This window comes from Cyprinus carpio, chromosome A17, assembly GCF_018340385.1.
Source record: "Cyprinus carpio isolate SPL01 chromosome A17, ASM1834038v1, whole genome shotgun sequence".
In the NCBI taxonomy this organism is placed as follows: domain Eukaryota; kingdom Metazoa; phylum Chordata; class Actinopteri; order Cypriniformes; family Cyprinidae; genus Cyprinus; species Cyprinus carpio.
The window spans coordinates 16,545,906-16,563,563 of record NC_056588.1 but is presented as its reverse complement, the minus strand read 5'-3'; the positions used below and the strand labels follow the sequence as shown (position 1 = coordinate 16,563,563).

The 17,658-nt window shown below is 37.6% G+C and overlaps 1 protein-coding gene across 2 annotated transcripts in view; it reads left to right on the top strand.

Moving 5' to 3' along the window:
- Positions 1–17,226, top strand: part of adam17a (ADAM metallopeptidase domain 17a) — a 22,240-nt gene extending 5,014 nt beyond the window's left edge. Inside the window, exons 4-20 of one of the 2 annotated variants that reach the window (XM_042774255.1) lie at positions 15–103; positions 208–379; positions 5,120–5,250; positions 5,421–5,507; positions 7,012–7,125; positions 8,686–8,827; positions 8,908–8,999; positions 9,078–9,230; positions 9,314–9,513; positions 11,077–11,180; positions 11,257–11,391; positions 12,419–12,546; positions 12,645–12,723; positions 12,811–12,899; positions 13,871–13,927; positions 14,160–14,199; positions 15,194–17,226. In XM_042774255.1, coding sequence (XP_042630189.1) covers positions 15–103; positions 208–379; positions 5,120–5,250; positions 5,421–5,507; positions 7,012–7,125; positions 8,686–8,827; positions 8,908–8,999; positions 9,078–9,230; positions 9,314–9,513; positions 11,077–11,180; positions 11,257–11,391; positions 12,419–12,546; positions 12,645–12,723; positions 12,811–12,899; positions 13,871–13,927; positions 14,160–14,199; positions 15,194–15,546 — 2,165 coding nt within the window. In that variant the 3' untranslated portion in view covers positions 15,547–17,226. The remainder of the gene's footprint in view (positions 1–14; positions 104–207; positions 380–5,119; positions 5,251–5,420; positions 5,508–7,011; positions 7,126–8,685; positions 8,828–8,907; positions 9,000–9,077; positions 9,231–9,313; positions 9,514–11,076; positions 11,181–11,256; positions 11,392–12,418; positions 12,547–12,644; positions 12,724–12,810; positions 12,900–13,870; positions 13,928–14,159; positions 14,200–15,193) is intronic. The other variant, XM_042774256.1, reaches the window with a different exon arrangement.
- Positions 17,227–17,658: the final 432 nt, after the last annotated feature.

Below are 17,658 nucleotides of genomic sequence, written 5' to 3'. Positions count from 1 at the left end.
TGCGATCTCAACAGGAGAGGAGCACTCGCGTGTGCAGGCACACATTGATGGGGAAGAGTTTTCAGCCCACATTCTTACAGAAGAGGCTGAATATAATGTAGAGGTAATTTGTTCACAAATGCTTAATACTTAAAAGAATTTGATATAAATTTCACAATGTGCATTTTTACTGAATGTTTCAGTATATCTTGTCTTGTCTTTGTTTAGCCCTTGTGGCGGTTTACAGAGTCACCCCCTGATGGCCGTTTGCTGGTGTACCGTTCAGAGGACATTAAAAACATCAGTCGACTGTCCTCACCCAAAGTGTGTGGATATGTGAACGCTGATGCCCAGGAGCTTCTGCCGGTGAGAGCAGTGGGACAGACAGAACAGGAGGAGGGTGTGTATTTACATATTTATAAGAAGATACCACAGAGGACTTTGGGTCACTTAGTATCAGAGACTGGAGATCAGACAAGTTATTTAAATGAACCCCATTTCCTTTTTTATGATGTTCTGAAACTTTTTCAGGCAGTAGACTATTTTTAATAGTAAATTTATTGGAATTCCCTGCAGATCTATTTTTTGACCTCACTCAGACCATCACCCCGGTCTTATCTTGAATGACGGCATTCTTCTGTGAGACCTAATAACAACCATTTCAGTTGACTGACCTTAGGGGTTGGCTGTTATATAACATCAGGATGGAACAACCACTTCCTTTTGCCTTTCTCGCCTCATTTGAGACCGGATCGGTTGATTCCATTTGAAATCAAACACAGGAGAGTTTGTGGTTACAATCCGTCTCGTTTTCATGCAGGTGCTTTAAAGGATTGCTCACCCTGAAGTCATCCTAGGTGTATATGACTTTCTTCTTTCAGACAAATTCAGTTGGAGTTATATTAAAAATTGTCATTGATCTTTCAAGCTGGTTGGTGCTGCTAGAATAGGTCGGCGCTGCACATGTGCTGGTGAGTCTCGTGAAAACCAACGTTTGTTAACAGGAGCAAAGGAAGCAAAGTTTCCTTACTTTAGCAAAGGAGAACCAGTCTCCTGTTGACAAATCCTCATTTTGTACTTCTTATTAGTGACCGTTGTTTTGTTTTGTTTTGGTCTCTCCCCTCCACTTCCGCGTTCGTCACTTCTGAGTGGCGCATGCGCAAAGCCGACCTCATATGTCATCTGCCCTGAACTGCTTCCGCGTACAACAGTGAGCGCAAGCTAAATTAAATTGATTATTATATTTTAAATATGGTTACTTTTTTTATTACAAAAACACATCGATTGGCTACAAGATCAAATACCACACCTCCCCCAGAGCTGTTTGAGGCACTTTTTTTTTTATTAAGGATGGTTTTTATTTCACTTCTTTTAGACTGATGCACTGCAATACCCACTGAGTGCCATTAAACAGCTTGAAAGATCAAAGACAATTTTTAATACAACTCCGACTGGATTTGTCTGAAAGAAGAAAGTCATATACACCTAAAATGCCTTGAGGGTGAGTAATTTACAGGCTAATTTTCATTTTTGGGTGAGCTAACCATTTAAGTCTCTGAGAATTGTGCTGGATTTCTCCTCATTTCTGTGTTTTGGACGTGTAATTGGAACACGCCATGGTGAGTGTCTCATGACTTTATTATACTGTTTACAGGTGTTTGTGTTTGGGTCTGCTGTTCGCAGTGGATGTAATAATTCCATCCTTGTTACTGTGTGTATGCACATAGAATGGTTGATATTTGAAAACTATTTTCTTATGTGATTTTTAATCTTCGAGAAGTTCTGTTCGCAGGCTTTATTTAAAGGACAGTTAATGACTGGTAATTTGTCACAAATTATATGTGAATGGTGTCATTTGTTTCTTTTCCAACAAAAACCAAGACGTTTATGTTGAAGAATTGAATTTCAGCCTCAGGAAATAGTAATATAGTGTGATTCACAGAGTGCTGTTTGCAGACTTTGAAACATAATTAATGGACAGTGATTTGTCACAGTTTATGTATTTATAGGTTTGCAAACTTAATTTAATTTATTTTGAAATTTGGTTTCAAGAACTGAGTTTCATTACAGTTTATCTTGGTTTGTTGACATGAGTCACTCAAAATGTTGATTATGTCAGGCTGATATACACCCATGAAATGGATATTGAGAATACCCATCCTGTTTGAGTATGCAGCATTTGGTTGACGATATTGAGAACCCCTGTGCAGCAGCAGTATTGTAACGTTTGGATACACCTTCGTGTAGCCCTTATCCTTACATGTCTGTCTAATTTGGGATGTAATTTGAAGCTGTTCTGTTGTAGTGGACGGGCTCTGAGAAGTCTCAAACTGGTCCTCTTCCGGTAGAGTGGCATCTCCATCCCAAAGTGGTAAGACTTATATGGGGTCAGTTCGGTATGGCGAAGATCAATCTGTTTGAGATGGCGGAGACAACTCATTGCCATCTATGGTATTCCCTGAACAACCAGGGAGATCCCTTGGAGATAGATGCACTCAAGAATGTCTGTAAGAGTTGTTGTGCACAGTTCCTTCAGATACTCTACAACTGTGGTTATTGCCTTTGCTCAGTCCCTCCCTAAGGACTTAGATTAAGCTGTACTGAGAACAATAAATAGTTCTTAGGCACCCTCTACTTGGAGAAACTATTCTTACAAGTGGCGTATATTCTTAGCTTGGTGTAAATACCATCAGCTAGACGCTTTCAGAATGTCAGAACTGTGAAATCAGTTTTGTTCTCTGGCTTCATCAGTCATTGTTGGATTCGGGGAAATCAGTTAATACTATAAAGGTCTAAATGGCAGCCATCTCACACTTTCATTCTTTAGTGGATGGTGGAAATATTCCTAAACACTCTTTGGTGTCTCAATTCCTTAAGGGCGCACACCATTTATGCCCAGGGAGGGTTATGAGCTCACCTGCTTGGGATCTTACTGTTATCTTACGTCCACTAGTCAAAGCACCTTTTGAAAATTTGGATCAAGCCGATCCAAAGTTCCTGACATGGAAGACAGTGTTCCTCCTGGCAATATGCAATATGAATTGGACTCTTTTTATCAGTCATTGAAGAAAATCCAGTGGTTTATCTCTGGCAAAATCCATTATTCCTACCCAGGGTCCTTAGGCCTGATACAATAAATCAGGTAATTGAGTTTGATGCTTTTTACCCAGACCCTCTTTGTTTAGTCTCTATGTCCTGCCAGAGCATTCCACAAATACAATGAGCGTACTCTTCCATTGCAACAGGCTTGATTGCACACTTCTCAGTGATTTCTCACTGAGCTGTGGTCTAATGGTGAGAGCTTTGGACTTATAACCTGAAGGTCGCAGGTTCGAGTCTCGGTGCTGGCAGGAGTTGTAGGTGGGAGGGAGTGAATGAATGGCGCTCTCTTCCACTCTCAATACCCATGGCTGAAGTGCCCTTGAGCAAGGCACTGAACCCCCAGTTGCTCCCCGGGCGCTGGATATATAGCTGCCCACTGCTCCGGGTGTGTGTTCACTTCTCACTGCTGTGTGTGTGCACTTGGATGGGTTAAATGCAGAGCACCAATTCCGAGTATTGGTTACCATACTTGGCAAATGTCACGACTTTCACTTTCACTTTCACTTCTTGTCAATACAAACAAATAGTTGTGTACTGTATGTGACAAGCAAGCCTGTGTCTAAGCAACGATTGTCTCACTGGATAGTGGATACAATTTCACAAGCATATTCCAGTCAAAATCTACCTATTCCTGGTGATCTGGTCACCCATTCTACCAGGAGTATTGCCACTTCCTGGGCACTCTGAGACATCCTAGCACTCTCAGACATGTGCAGCAGACTCTTGGAGGACTCCATGCACGTTCACAAGATTTTGATTGATGCGACAAATCCAAATTCTTTGGGGTCTGCTGTTTTATCTGCTGTTAAGTTACCAGGGGAAAGGAATAATACTAGTCCCTTGTTGGCATTAGTCATCCAGGATGAGACCGTGGTGACAGTCTGAGTTAGGTTGAAATAGATCGTAAGTTTTGTCAGTAACTATGGATCTATGAGATGAACAATGACTGTCACCATCCCTTGTCACTCAGGATGAGCTGAGGCATTCCAGGCAGGAAGAAGTGGTTGGTCTATCCGGATTTTATATAACAGCCAACCCCTAAGGTCAGTCACCTGACATTGTTATTATTAGGTCTCGAGGATAGGCAGAAGAATGGTGTCATTCAGGATAAGACCGTGGTGATGGTCTGAGTGAGGTCTCATAGATCCATAGTTATGGACATAACTTATGTTATATACAATTATATTCTTTTTTAAACCACCAAATGATCTCTCGGACCGTATGGAATCTAGTTTGAGTAGCACTGCACTCTTACTTAATCCTTATGAAAATTCTAGCCCTGCCTACATTTAGCTCCTAAATATTTTGTTTTGCTCTGAAATAAGTTATTTAGCAGTTCAAAAGTTTGGGGTTAATAAGATTTAAAAAGTTTAAATAAGATTTAATAAGTTATTATAAATGTTAATAATATTTCACAGTGTAACTGTTTAGTTCTACTATATTTTTTATCTAATAAATGCAGACAATAGACTTTCTTCTAATACAATAAAAAACTAGCCAACATTAAACTTAAATGGAAGTGTAATTGTCACATGCTGTTTTTAAAGGTTGTTTTGTTTTTCAGCCATTTTGAGACAGACACATTTAATTACGATAGCAACCTAAACAGACAATAGATATTCAGCTTTCATCACATGCTCGTGATGAGCGAGATGTTTACTCCATGAGTGTGTGTGTGTGTGTGCGCCCATGTGTGTGTGTGTGTGTGTGTGTGTGTGTGTGTGTGTGTGTGTGTAGGAGTTATACATCAGTCTGACAAAGGTCGCCCATTCAAGCATGTGGTCACACGGCAATAACCTCCTGTTATGCGAACTGAACATGGTCTGGAGACAAAGCATAATAATTCAGTTCATTAACTTCATTCTTTGTCCTCCATTATAATAGTCATGGAAGTCCCACATTGTGTTGCTTTAAATTGTGTAGATCCGTTTATGGAAAATTGATGCTTTGGAACTGAGTAATTAGAAATAATTATTTGGTTGATCCATTTTAATTTTATAGTACAGCATATTTAGATGCCTTTATTTCTTAAATGCAGAGCCTCACAACAGAGAGAGAAGATCTGCACATGACCACAAGAAGAACACCTGCCCGCTGCTTTTAGTGGCAGATCATCGCTTCTACAAGCACATGGGCCGTGGAGAGGAGAGCACCACCCTCAACTACTTGGTAAGCAATGCAACTGGAACACATTAAATTTAACTGGAAAGGAGAGACATCATTGTGGTTGTGCTATACAACAGAGCAGTTTGTTGCACTAATGCTAAGGTCTAAACATCATGATATCAAATTAAAAATGCATTTAATTTGTGTGTTTTTTTTTTTTTTTTTTTTTTCAGATTGAGCTGATCGACAGAGTGGATGATATATACAGAAACACATCCTGGGATGATGATTTTAAAGGCTACGGTGTGCAGATTCAGCAGGTGACCTCAAAAACTCTTAAGCATTCAAATCTGGAAGGATTATCCCATTTTTCTTACTTCAGTAGATGAGGTTTTTTTTTTCCCTAAGAGCTTTTCAAACTGCAGTTAACCCGAGTTATCATCATTTTAAATCCAACTTTTAACTCTGGGTGACAGTACTTTTAACACAGCAGGGTGAGCACTGCTTTTTACCCCAGGGTTATGAAACCATGCATTGCGGTGCCAAACATGTATAGTGTCAAATGGAGCGGTGTTAGATTGCTGTAAGAAGACAGACGTGCAATCACATGCCTCAGCATAGCACTTTGTATAAACAGTCGTTTCAGAGTTTCAAGGGAAAAACGTCAAGTGGTGACAAAACATGTTAATTGGAGTGAAGAAGAGACTGTATTATTCTTACCTTTGTAGACAAAGTCCATTCAGGTTAAACTTGATAGTTCAGTCTGCAGTAATACAAGTGCTATAAACAAGATAACCCACGATTCCATTTACATGGGAATGATCCAGGGTTAACTATTTCAAGTGTGATAACCCTCTAGTTTCTCTTCTTATTTGTTAAAGTGATTGTCGATGATTTACAGTGTGAAAAATGGTGCATAGGCTCTACAAAAATATAATAAAACTGTTCTATACAACTGTACTATATTATGTTTTTTTGAGTCATTATTCACTGAAAATCTTGATATCCTTCAAACTATCAATGGAACATTCGTGAGAGAAGAAGTAATGTCTGATTTGTGAAATTGAATCACTTAAATGCTTCATTAAACCACTCTGAATTATTCATTGAAAAATCAGTGATACAGTTCTTGATTAAAACTCATTAAGTGATGATGAGCATTTCTTGAGTTAACAACTCACAAAGTTGAAGGTTATCAGTGAATAATGACTCAAATTATGACGAAACTTTGTACTTGTATGACTTCTGTTCCTCACACAAAGTTCTCATGTGGCTTCAGATGAGTTGCAATACAGCACACAAGTCATATGAACCATTTGTATGACACTTTTATGATGCTTTTGCATCCTTCTTAATGCTTGAAAGCCCCACTGTCAACAACCAGAACATTATTCAAAACACTTCCTTTTTTTGTTCCACAGAAGAAAGTCATATGGGTTTAAAGGATTGTCCAGAAACAACCCTGCTTTTTTCACTCCCGAAGTGAAACAGATCATAGCAGCTTAACTCCAATACAAAGAGCTTAATGTTAGTTTTAACAGACCACAAAAGTTTCCAGAATTTGTCACATGTCTTGTAGCAAACTCCAGGTGTAACTTAATGTTGGGCTTTTAATCAGAAGTAGCTTTCCTCAAACTGACACTGACTAAATCTATTTCATGCTTTTTCCATCTTGTTACAGTGTTCATGTGCTCAGTGTTTTGCCTTTTTATAAGGATTTTTTTGTTGTTGCTTTTTTTCAACAACTCATCTCAATATTCAGTGAGTCGAAGTTTTTGATCTGTGGGTGTTATATTGCCATCTAAGTTGTAAATATGCCCACAGATAATCATAAACAAGGAGCCCACAAAAGTTGCCCCCGGAAAGATTCACTACAACATGGACGGCAGCCCATTAGGAAGAAAGGACGGTGTGTGGGATGTGAAGAAGCTCTTAGAAGTAAGTGCCATGTCCCTAGAACTACATTATACACAGGTTAAAATGTTATGATAAATCCACAACAACAGTCCAATAAAAGTAAAGTTTATGAGGTTTGTATTCAGGTCAGATGTTATTGGCTTCAGACTGTGTCTAAAATAATTGTATTTATATGTATAAATACACACATAAAGTGGAGATCAAAATTAGAGAACAACCTACAATTTCCTAAATTTTAAGATCACTGCTTAGTCCTATTTGAAGTTATCCTAACAGGAGTAAAAGGGCAGTTCTTTAAACATATTTCATAAATTAATTGTATTCTGAAGCACAGTATAAAAAAAAAAACCTAAATGAGATATTTGAAATATAACTCTGATCAAAGTAGAGAACACTTACAGATACCTACAATGTATTGGTGTTACTGACACTTGGTTCTAATTTCTTTAATTATATGACAAACCCTGTTTTAATTGCCAGTATTCCTCTAATTTTCACTGAGATTGCAAGATGATCAGCAGGAGGCAGTCCAGATTAACGCTAAAGGATCACCCTTTCAGCCATTTCAAGAGAAGCTGGTCATTCCAAAACATGTGATTTCTTGAATAGTGCAGCTTTACAATGATTCTAATTCATTCAAGTCCCTCAAAAAGGCTGGTTGTCCACGTTAGACAAATGCATGCAAAGACAGGATAATGCAGAGACTCTCAATGGTGAATTGGTTCAACACTGCAGCTGGAACTGCTCACCAGAAATGACCACTGAAATTAAATAATGAAATGGTGGCCCAGAGTCCTGATCTAAACCCAACTGAAAATCTCTGGAAGATCCTACGCAACAAAGTTATGGCTAAGAAACCCACTACAGTTACCGAACTGTGTAAGAGACTGAAAGAAGAGTAGACCAAGATCACACCAGCACAGTGTGAGAAACAAGTGATATCCTGCAGCCGCAGATGTGCTGAAGTCATTCAAAGCAAGGGCCTCTACACTTCCTACTAATTTCTGACAGGAAATTTTGTATAAATGACATGACGGAACCATTATCAACATATAACAACATTTTACAAACAGAAGTATTCTTGCTAAACTGTTTAGAAAATATTGAATTAAAATTTTGTATTATATAAATTATATTATACAACAAATTCATACTAAAATGAACAGTGGGTATAGAAAAGATTCACCCCTCTTTAAAATAATCACATTTTGTTGCTTTGCAGCCTGAAATGAAGACGGACACCATTTTTGTTTTACTTACCTATATTTACTCAGTGCAACTTATAACATCCAAGTGAAAGATAAAACTCCAGCATGTCAGAAAAAAATAAAGGGATTAATAAAGGTGATTATTTTAAAGGGGGTTATTCTTTTCTATACACACTGTAAATAAGCTATGCACTCAATAAACCAACATTTTTTTTTTTTACCATTTCTGTAAATTGTCAGCTAATTTGTCCATAATTTAGCTTCTAAATGTTTCATTTTTAAGAGCCAGTTTTATACAAGTCAGAATTTTAATCATGAGCCCTGAGTCACAGATTTGTAGACACTTTCTCATCTTTATCTCACTTCTCTTTAGCAATTCAGTCACGACATCGCAGACAATGCCTCTGCTGTTTGCCTTGCCCATCTCTTCACCTATCAGGACTTTGATGATGGCACTCTGGGTCTGGCATACGTGGCCCCCTCCAAACAGGGATTGGGAGGACTCTGCCCTAAGCGTAAGGATCTCTTTAACTGTGATCAGTGGAATTCCAATTGTCAAAAGTGCTTGACCTTGCACATTCATTTTGTCTTACAGCCTACTATCCATCACAAACCGTCAGGAAACCCAGCTACCTAAACACAGGCTTGACAAGCACCATGAATTATGGGAAAACTATTCTGACTAAGGTTTGCTTTAAATACTACTTGCATCTTGTATGCTAGATGTTTTGTAGCAGGCAGCACCCTGATGTTTTGTCTCCCCAGGAAGCAGATCTTGTAACAACTCATGAACTCGGGCACAACTTTGGAGCAGAACACGATCCAGACATTATAGTTGACTGTGCGCCCAGCGATGACCAGGGTGGCAAATATGTTATGTACCCTATTGCAGTCAGCGGAGATCACGTGAATAACAAGGTATTATCCATCTGGACCCGTATCCATCTGGACCCTTTACATATAGTTGCTTAACTTACTCACCTGTTATATTTTTCCCTCAGCGCTTCTCCAGCTGTAGCAAGGTCTCAGTCAGTAAGACCTTAAAGGTTAAGGCCCATCAGTGCTTTAAGGAGAGGAACAGTAAGCTGTGTGGGAACTCCCGTGTGGAGGGGGACGAAGACTGTGACCCTGGACTCCTTCATCTGAATGATGACCCCTGCTGCACAGCTAAGTGCAAATTCAGGAAGCGTGCACAATGCAGGTAAAGAAGCTAACAGTGATAGACCAATATATCAGCCTTTAAGATTATCAGCATCAATCAGATATAGATCACAATAGTGACCACACATTATTTCAGTTGTCTTGTTTCTTCCCTTGTTTTCTCATTCTGTGTATAGGGATTTTAAAAAATACCCAAATCTAAGCCATGAACCGAACCAACCAGTTCTGTTAATTAGTACAGTCAGTTAGTACAAAATGCTGCTGCTAGACTTTTGACTCGCACAAAGAGGAGCGAGAGAATGACCCTAGTTCTGGTTTCTTTACACTGGTTGCCTGTAAAATTTTGATTGAAATCATATCTTTTTAGTACAGCTTTTAAAATTGATTAGAGTGATTAGGATTTAATTTTTAATCTTCATTTTTGTTAGTGTGATGGTATGTAATGATGCTGAAAAGCACTTTGGTGTTTTAAATGTGCTATAGAAATACAATTTGTATTGTATTGTATTTTAATAGAATATTAATTAAATTAATATTACATTAATTACATAAAAATAAAAATGTATATGAAACCTGTTCTAAACCCGAAAGACTTTCGTTCATCTACAGAACACAAATTAAGATATTTTTGATGAAATCCGAGAGCTTTCTGACCTTGCATAGACAGCAAGGGATCTACCATGTTCAAGGCCCAGAAATGTAGAAAGGACATTGTTAAAATAGTCCATGTGACATCAGTGCATCAGTGCACATGACTCATGCGTTTGGTGCTGCTGACGCTGGAGCCAGCGTTCTGACGTATAACCTGGATGCGCTGCACCTTGTTTACAAGCAGGGGAATGGACACACATCTGCCGTGGTACTCTCATGAATGGAGGCGGAGACTGCCTGGAAGAGAATAAATTGTTGAATAAAGTTGTTATTTTTGTTTTCTTTGCATACAAAACGTATTCTCATAGCTTCATAAATTTAATTTTGAACCACTGATGGCACATGGACTATTTTAACAATGTCCTTACTACATTTCTGGGCCTTGAATGTGGTAGTTCCTTTGCTGTCTATGCAGGGTCAGAAAGCTCTCGGATTTGATCAAAAATATTTTAATTTGGTATTCGACAATATGTACGAAGGTTTTTTAGATTTGGAACAACATGAGGTGAGTAATTAATGACAGAATTTTCATTGTTGGGTAAACTATCCCTTTAAGCAGCAAATCAGCATATTAGAATGATTTCTGAAGGATTATGTGACACTAGAGTCTGGAGTAATAATGCTGAAAATTCATTTTTGCATCACAGGAATAAATTACATTTTATGTATATTCATGGGCATTGAAATTTGCTTTTAAGTACATTTTATAAATTAAGTTTAATTAAGCTGGCTGAAGGCTTCAACAGAAGTGTAATCCATCGATTGTCTTGAAAGGTTTATATAGAGTTATTAAAAATTTCTTTATGCAGATTTTTGCTTCCATAGCCTGACTGAAAACAGCTGGTTACAAGTGGTTGAAAGTTTTGTCAGGAAGTGTGGTTATCTTTGTTATGGTGTGTAGGCATCGTTGCTATCAGTATTTGTGGCTGATATTGTTGTCTGTGACCCTCAGTGACAGGAACAGCCCCTGCTGCAAGGACTGTAGGTTTGAAAGTGTAAATAAGACCTGTCAGGAGACCATCACCGCCACCTGCAAGGGCACGTCAAAGTGCACAGGTGAGCTCCAAACTCTCCAATGTCAATGTAGCAGTGGTCTAGATCTTTTATACTTTTTACCCTTGTGTATCCCTAGGCAACAGCAGTGAGTGCCCCACCCCTGGAAACCTGCTTGATAATACAGAGTGTGTGGATAAGGGCCGATGTCAGGAGGGCGAGTGCAAGCCTTTCTGCGAGGCTGTGCATAATCTTGAGTCCTGTGCCTGCAATGGTAAATGTCTCAACAAACCCTCCTCTGTGTTCATACTAGTGCCCAGCTAAGAGATGACTGTTTGGATGACCAGGGTTCAAACCTAGTGAGCAGCGATGGACAGTATAACACTGTAGAGACAAAGACTTTAATATCTTGCTTACAATAAAGCTTTTGAACATTTATATAATTATTGTCTAGGGGAAAAAATGCAGGTCAAATAATTGATTTTTTAATTGTTTATATATATATATATATATATGTATGTGTATATGTGTGTATGTATGTATATGTGTATATGTATGTTTTTTTTATTTAATTTTTAGGTTAGTTAAAAAAAAAAAAAAAAAAAAAAAAAAAAAAATATTGTGAAAAATTGCAATTTGAAATACGAGTTTTCTATTTGAATATATTTTAAAATGTAATCTATTCCTGTGATGGAAAGGTGAATTTTCAGCATCATTACTTCAGTCTCCAGTGTCACATGATGCTTTAGAAGTCATTCTAATATGCTGTTTGGTGCTCAATAAATATTTTATATTTCTTTTTATTAGACATGTTCAGGACTCTTTAATAAATAGACAGTTCAAAAGAACAGCATTAATTTGAAATAGAAATCTTTTGTAAAAAATGTACTATCAGTTTTGAATAATTTAATGCGTTCTTGCTGAATATCAGTTTTAAATTATTTTTAAAAATTAATAATAATAAGTAAAAATCTTACTGACTCCAAATGTTTGATAGTGCAAAGTATACAGACTTTTTTGACAACTATCCCCTGTCTTCTCTATATAAAGAAGGCTGAAATTACTGGATTATTTAGGCTATTTTACACAATATGCACCCCAAATATATGTAAACTGAAACTGCAGATATTAGCCAATGCGTACCACTTCAAAATTGCGTTACATTGGCTTGTTAATTGGGATGGTTGATGTACACTGAAACTAGTACCAAAACACACATACTAATAATAGTGTTCAATGTTTTACCTGTAATTATGAATGCAAAAGTGTTGATTCTGTCCGTTTGCTGTGATGCTTTTCAGAGACTGAGGACTCTTGTAAAGTGTGCTGTAGAAGCAGTAGTGGGCTGTGCACTCCCTTCGTCAGTGATGGGTCATATCTTTACCTGCGCAAGGGCAAACCCTGTACTGTTGGCTTCTGTGACGGGGCCGTGAGTACACTGCTTGTCCATGTTTTGACAATGATCATTTATCAGACTGAATAGTGTTTTCATTGGCATGACAAATGCTGTGGTGTTGCACATTCCAGGGTATATGCATGAAGCACGTCCAAGATGTCATCGAACGTTTATGGGACTTCATAGACAAACTGGACATCAACACATTTGGTAAGAGATGATAACAGGGTGAATTTAGCCAGGGCTTTTTCTGTGTTTTGTAAATGCCAGTGGTGACTCTTTTCTGTCAATATTCAGGGAAGTTCTTGGCTGACAACATAGTTGGATCAGTGGTGGTCTTCTCTCTCCTGTTCTGGATTCCCCTAAGCATACTGGTGCACTGTGTGGTGAGACTTATTTCACGGTCAATATGTCTTTCTGAATTGATTTTTCTTAAAGGGATAGTCCACCCTGTCATCGTTTACACATACTCATGTACTTCCAAACGTCCTTGACTTTCTTCTTCGCAGCTCCTTTGGTAGCACTAGCTGTTGTTGTCCATGCAAAAAGTGTTTGAATTTCGACAGCCAAGCTCTAAAAAGCTCCCTAAAAATATTATAAAATTGGTCCATACAACTTGTATGCTATATTACAAGTCTTCTAATGCCAAGCGATAGCTTTGTGTGTGGAATCAGTTTTTTAGCATTATTCATACACTAATATAGTATTAATTAAATAGGTTAGGGTTGAATTAACTTTTATTTTTAGATTTTAAATGTTTACTTTTTTTTTTTTTTTTTTGAGTTTCTCATTTTAATATAAACTTATTTACACTTTTATGTACTTTTTAGGTATTTGTATTGTAACCAGTATTTTAGCAATATTTATTTACTATTATAGTTTTTATTGATATTTTAAATTAGATTTTATTTTTATACTTTTAGTTTTCATTTAAATGAAAGTTTTGGTAATTTTGATTAAAAAAAATCATACTTAAACTAGTTTATATGTATATTTATGTATTTTTACTTCTGTTTTAGTAATTGAAAAACTTATTTTAAACATTATTTTTATTCATTTTGAATTTAAAGTTTTTCTTCTGATATTTATATCTTATTTTATTTCAGCTTTTTTTTCAATCAACAAAAATAAATGTTAGTTAACAATAACACTGTGAGGATCAGGCTGAAATTTGATGGCAGTTTGCCATAATCTCATTTGTAATGCCGTCACCTTCAAAAACTTCGGTTTCTGATAATACTTCAGTAGTTGTGTAAGTACTATGGTGAGTAAATGATGACAGAATTGTAATTTTGGGCTAAACAAGCCCTTTAAAGACAATACATTACAGTGATTGTCTCTCTTTGCTTGTTAATAGGACAAGAAACTGGATCAGCAATATGAGGAAAGCTCCAAAACCATGATGTACCCCAGTGTAAGTCCTTCTGTCACAAAACTAAAACTCTCAACATGACTCCTTTTTCTCGCAGCAGATCAGATTACTAACAGACTAACAGTAAACCTGCTTTAAAGTCATCCAGCACCCCAAAGTAACATAACTTGCTCATCCAGTTAGCTTGGCGTCTTTTATTGGGGCAAGTATGGGCAAGCATGGCTGCATATGTATGACTTGTGGCTTGTTTGCTCTGACCCTTGTGGAACTGCAGCAGATGTTGGTGGAGCTGTGTAGTAGAGCTCTTAACTCAGGTGAGTGAGTGTCAAACGGCCCCCCGCACCCCTGAGTGTGATGAGTCGGAGCACACTGGTTGTGACGTGTCAGACGGGCCGACTGAGTCTAGTTCAGCTTGTTCTGTATGTCTCGTGCATTCAGTGTCCATGAGGATGTTTTCTGGTTTCTGTTTCAAATTTGTTTTTTGGATGCAGTTCTGTATTGGAGTGTTTTAAATGCACAGCTTTGAAACCCTCTTGATACTGCATACGCTACAGGTGCCCGTCTCTTTATTTGATTTGGTTCAAGAGATGTGAATGGACCATAACTGATTGGGCAGATGCTTATTTAACTCAAGAGTAGCATGCTGTTTATGTTATGCATCGGGATGGGCATTAGTTTGTGTACACGTACTTGACTGATAAATCAGAATATTATAACTGTGCTACTATGTAATTAAAATTATGGATAACACTTTACAATAAGATCTCATTTGTTGGCATTAGTCAATGCATTAACTAATATAAACTAACATTGAACAATATATTTTTATAGCATTAATCTTTGTTAATGTGTAAGTTTACAGTACTTTAATGTTGATATTAAAGCTTCAAATTTTAAAAATGCATTAGTAAATTTTGAACTTAATATTAAGATTAATAAATGTTATATAAATATTGTTCAAGTTAATTAATATAATGTTAACATAAAATCTTATTGTGAAGTGTTACCAAATTTGTATAAATTGATTTATAAATATAAATATTTTTGCATCATATGGATCTTTGTATTGTGTTTTGTCGTTAATTCAGTCAGTTTTAATATGTCATGTCAAAAATAGTTTAAAAGCACTTTTTGTTTGATTTAAATGAATAATTAAACAGTTATTCATTTAGTACTTTAATAATAGATAATTGCTGTCACTTCCGAGTACTTGTACCCATCCCTATTTGTGCAGGATGTAGTAAATACTATGAATATAGTCTTTTGGAAGTCTCATTTACTTGTTCCATCACAAAATTCTGTCCTTAGAACGCAGAGATGCTGAGCAGTCTGGAATCGGCGCCGATCCGCATTGTGAAAGCCCATCATGTGCATTCAGCGGCAGCTCGACCTCAGCCCTTACTGGGCCCCACAGGCCCCGCCATCTCACCGACACAGGAGACGCTCGCTGGCCCAGGCCCTGCCAACCTCTCCGCCGCACTCAAAGCGGATCCGCTGCGGATGGCCACAATCGAGGAGGACCCCAGCGGAGACTCTCACCTGGACGAGGTGGAAGGCTTCCGCCAAAGTGGCACAGGTGCCAGGTCCTTCGAGGACCTCACCGGACAGTCAACGGCATACCACGGGGACAAGAAACGGCTGACGAGACAGGCGCGCATTGACAGTAAGGAGACGGTGTGCTGAGGACACTGGCATAAGATCACTTGATTGAGACATGAGCAACGGTGCAATCAGGCTTCATTTTATTGCTGAATTTAAAGGTCTATGTGATGTGTAAACTGCTGAAACATTTCAGTTGGTTCTTAGAAATTTTTAGCATTCCTGTAATCCACAATTATAGTTGTTAAAAATAGAGCGTTCCTTTAAAAGCATGTCAGAAACTGCCAAGAGAAATGGCTGTGCATTTGGTAAATTCAGAAATTAAAGGAATAAATTCAATACAGCTTTGAATAGCATCTTTGGCTGTGAAATTTCACAAGCCAGCAATCATTCATTGTACATTTGTACATTTGTTCTATACATGTCTGAGGTAACTGTTTGGCCAATTGTAGTTTTTATAAACCGAAGTATAAATCAAAATCATTTTTTGTGGTAACTGACAATCACAGGTGCTGTCCATAGTGCTTAAAGGGACAGTTCACCTAAATATGAAAATTATGCTATTGTTTATTCACCCTCATGTCCTTCCAAACACAAAAATCACAAAAGAGATCAGAGATTTCTGTCCTTCATTTAAAATCCATTCTTCCAAAACTTTCACACTTCAAAATATTCATAAAGGCACTGTAAATCTATATGAATCAAGCCGTTTAATCCAGGTCTTCTGAAGAGACACCATCACTTTATACGGTATTTGCTTTCCAATCACCTTAAGTTTTGATCTTTGCATACTTTGTGTGCTGATCAATGTTCAGATGTGAATAAAATCTAGAATTAAATCTGTGTATATAAAGTGAAGATTACAATGTCTTTGTGGTCTTTTTGAAGTATGGAAGTTTTCAGATAATGGACTTTTGATTGGAAGGAATGCAGGTTTTGTAGATGATTTAAAAAATGTTTGGTATTTGGAATGACGTGACTGTGAGTAAATGATGACGATTTCCGTTTTTGGTAAACGATTCCTTTAACTTGTATTTAACCTGGAATATTCCTTTAATACAGTCAGTTCGTGCCTTGTAACGTACATCCAGTTGTGCAAATTCTTGTATACTCATTCATTTATACCTCATGAGCAGCAGGACTACAGCACGGCTCTATACGTGTTGTCACACTTTTAATGTTACACTGGTTGACTTGCTGAGAAGATTCAAGCTATGCATGTCCTATCCCATATGTTTATGAATTAAATGTCATACTGTATGTGTATGGAGACTGTAAGAGGGGATGCAATTTGTACTGCTATATTCTCTACACCATCTCATGTCATTTTAATATACCAGTATGAATATGTGAAACACTGATTACACAGCCGAGGGATGTGCATATTTTCATAGATTTTCTCATTTTGCCACTAAAACGGTTGTATAGACGTGACCAAAATCAATCGATATTTTGGAAGGACTAGTGACTAGTATTCCCCCACTGTGAAATATCTGACTATAACTGTCAATTTTTAAGATATTGTAAAGTTTTAATGTGCCGTAAGTCAAATGACTAAGTATATATTTTGTATCGTTTCTTATATTCTTGAATATCAAATCAGAAGTAATTAAAACATCTAAAAGCTGTATCTGATGTCATTCTGCTATCATTCAATGTGTTTTTGATGCTCGGTTAGGTCACATTTATTTAATGTATTATTGGGGTTTGAAGCCACATGAATAAACTGGCTCTACACTGAAGTGTTTCTGATTATTTTATGAACCTGAAAGAAAAGTACATTTGATATTGCAAGAAGATTTAAAAATTAAAGCGTTTAATGTGTCTACTGAAAGCTTTGCACTTGTATTGGGGAAGTCGTGGCCTAGTAGTTAGAGAGTTTGACTCCTGACCCTAAGGTTGTGGGTTTGAGTCTCGGGCCGGCAATACCACGACTGAGGTGCCCTTGAGCAAGGCACCCAACCACCAACTGCTCCCCGGGCGCCGCAGCATAAATGCCCACTGCTCTGGGTGTGTGTTCACGGTCTGTGTGTTCACTGCTGTGTGTGTGCACTTTGGATGGGTTAAATGCAGAGCACGAATTCTGAGTATGGGTCACCATACTTGGCTGTCACGTCACTCACTCGTATGCAAGCAGCCCAATATATCAAATGGCCTCACCAAAACATTAATAG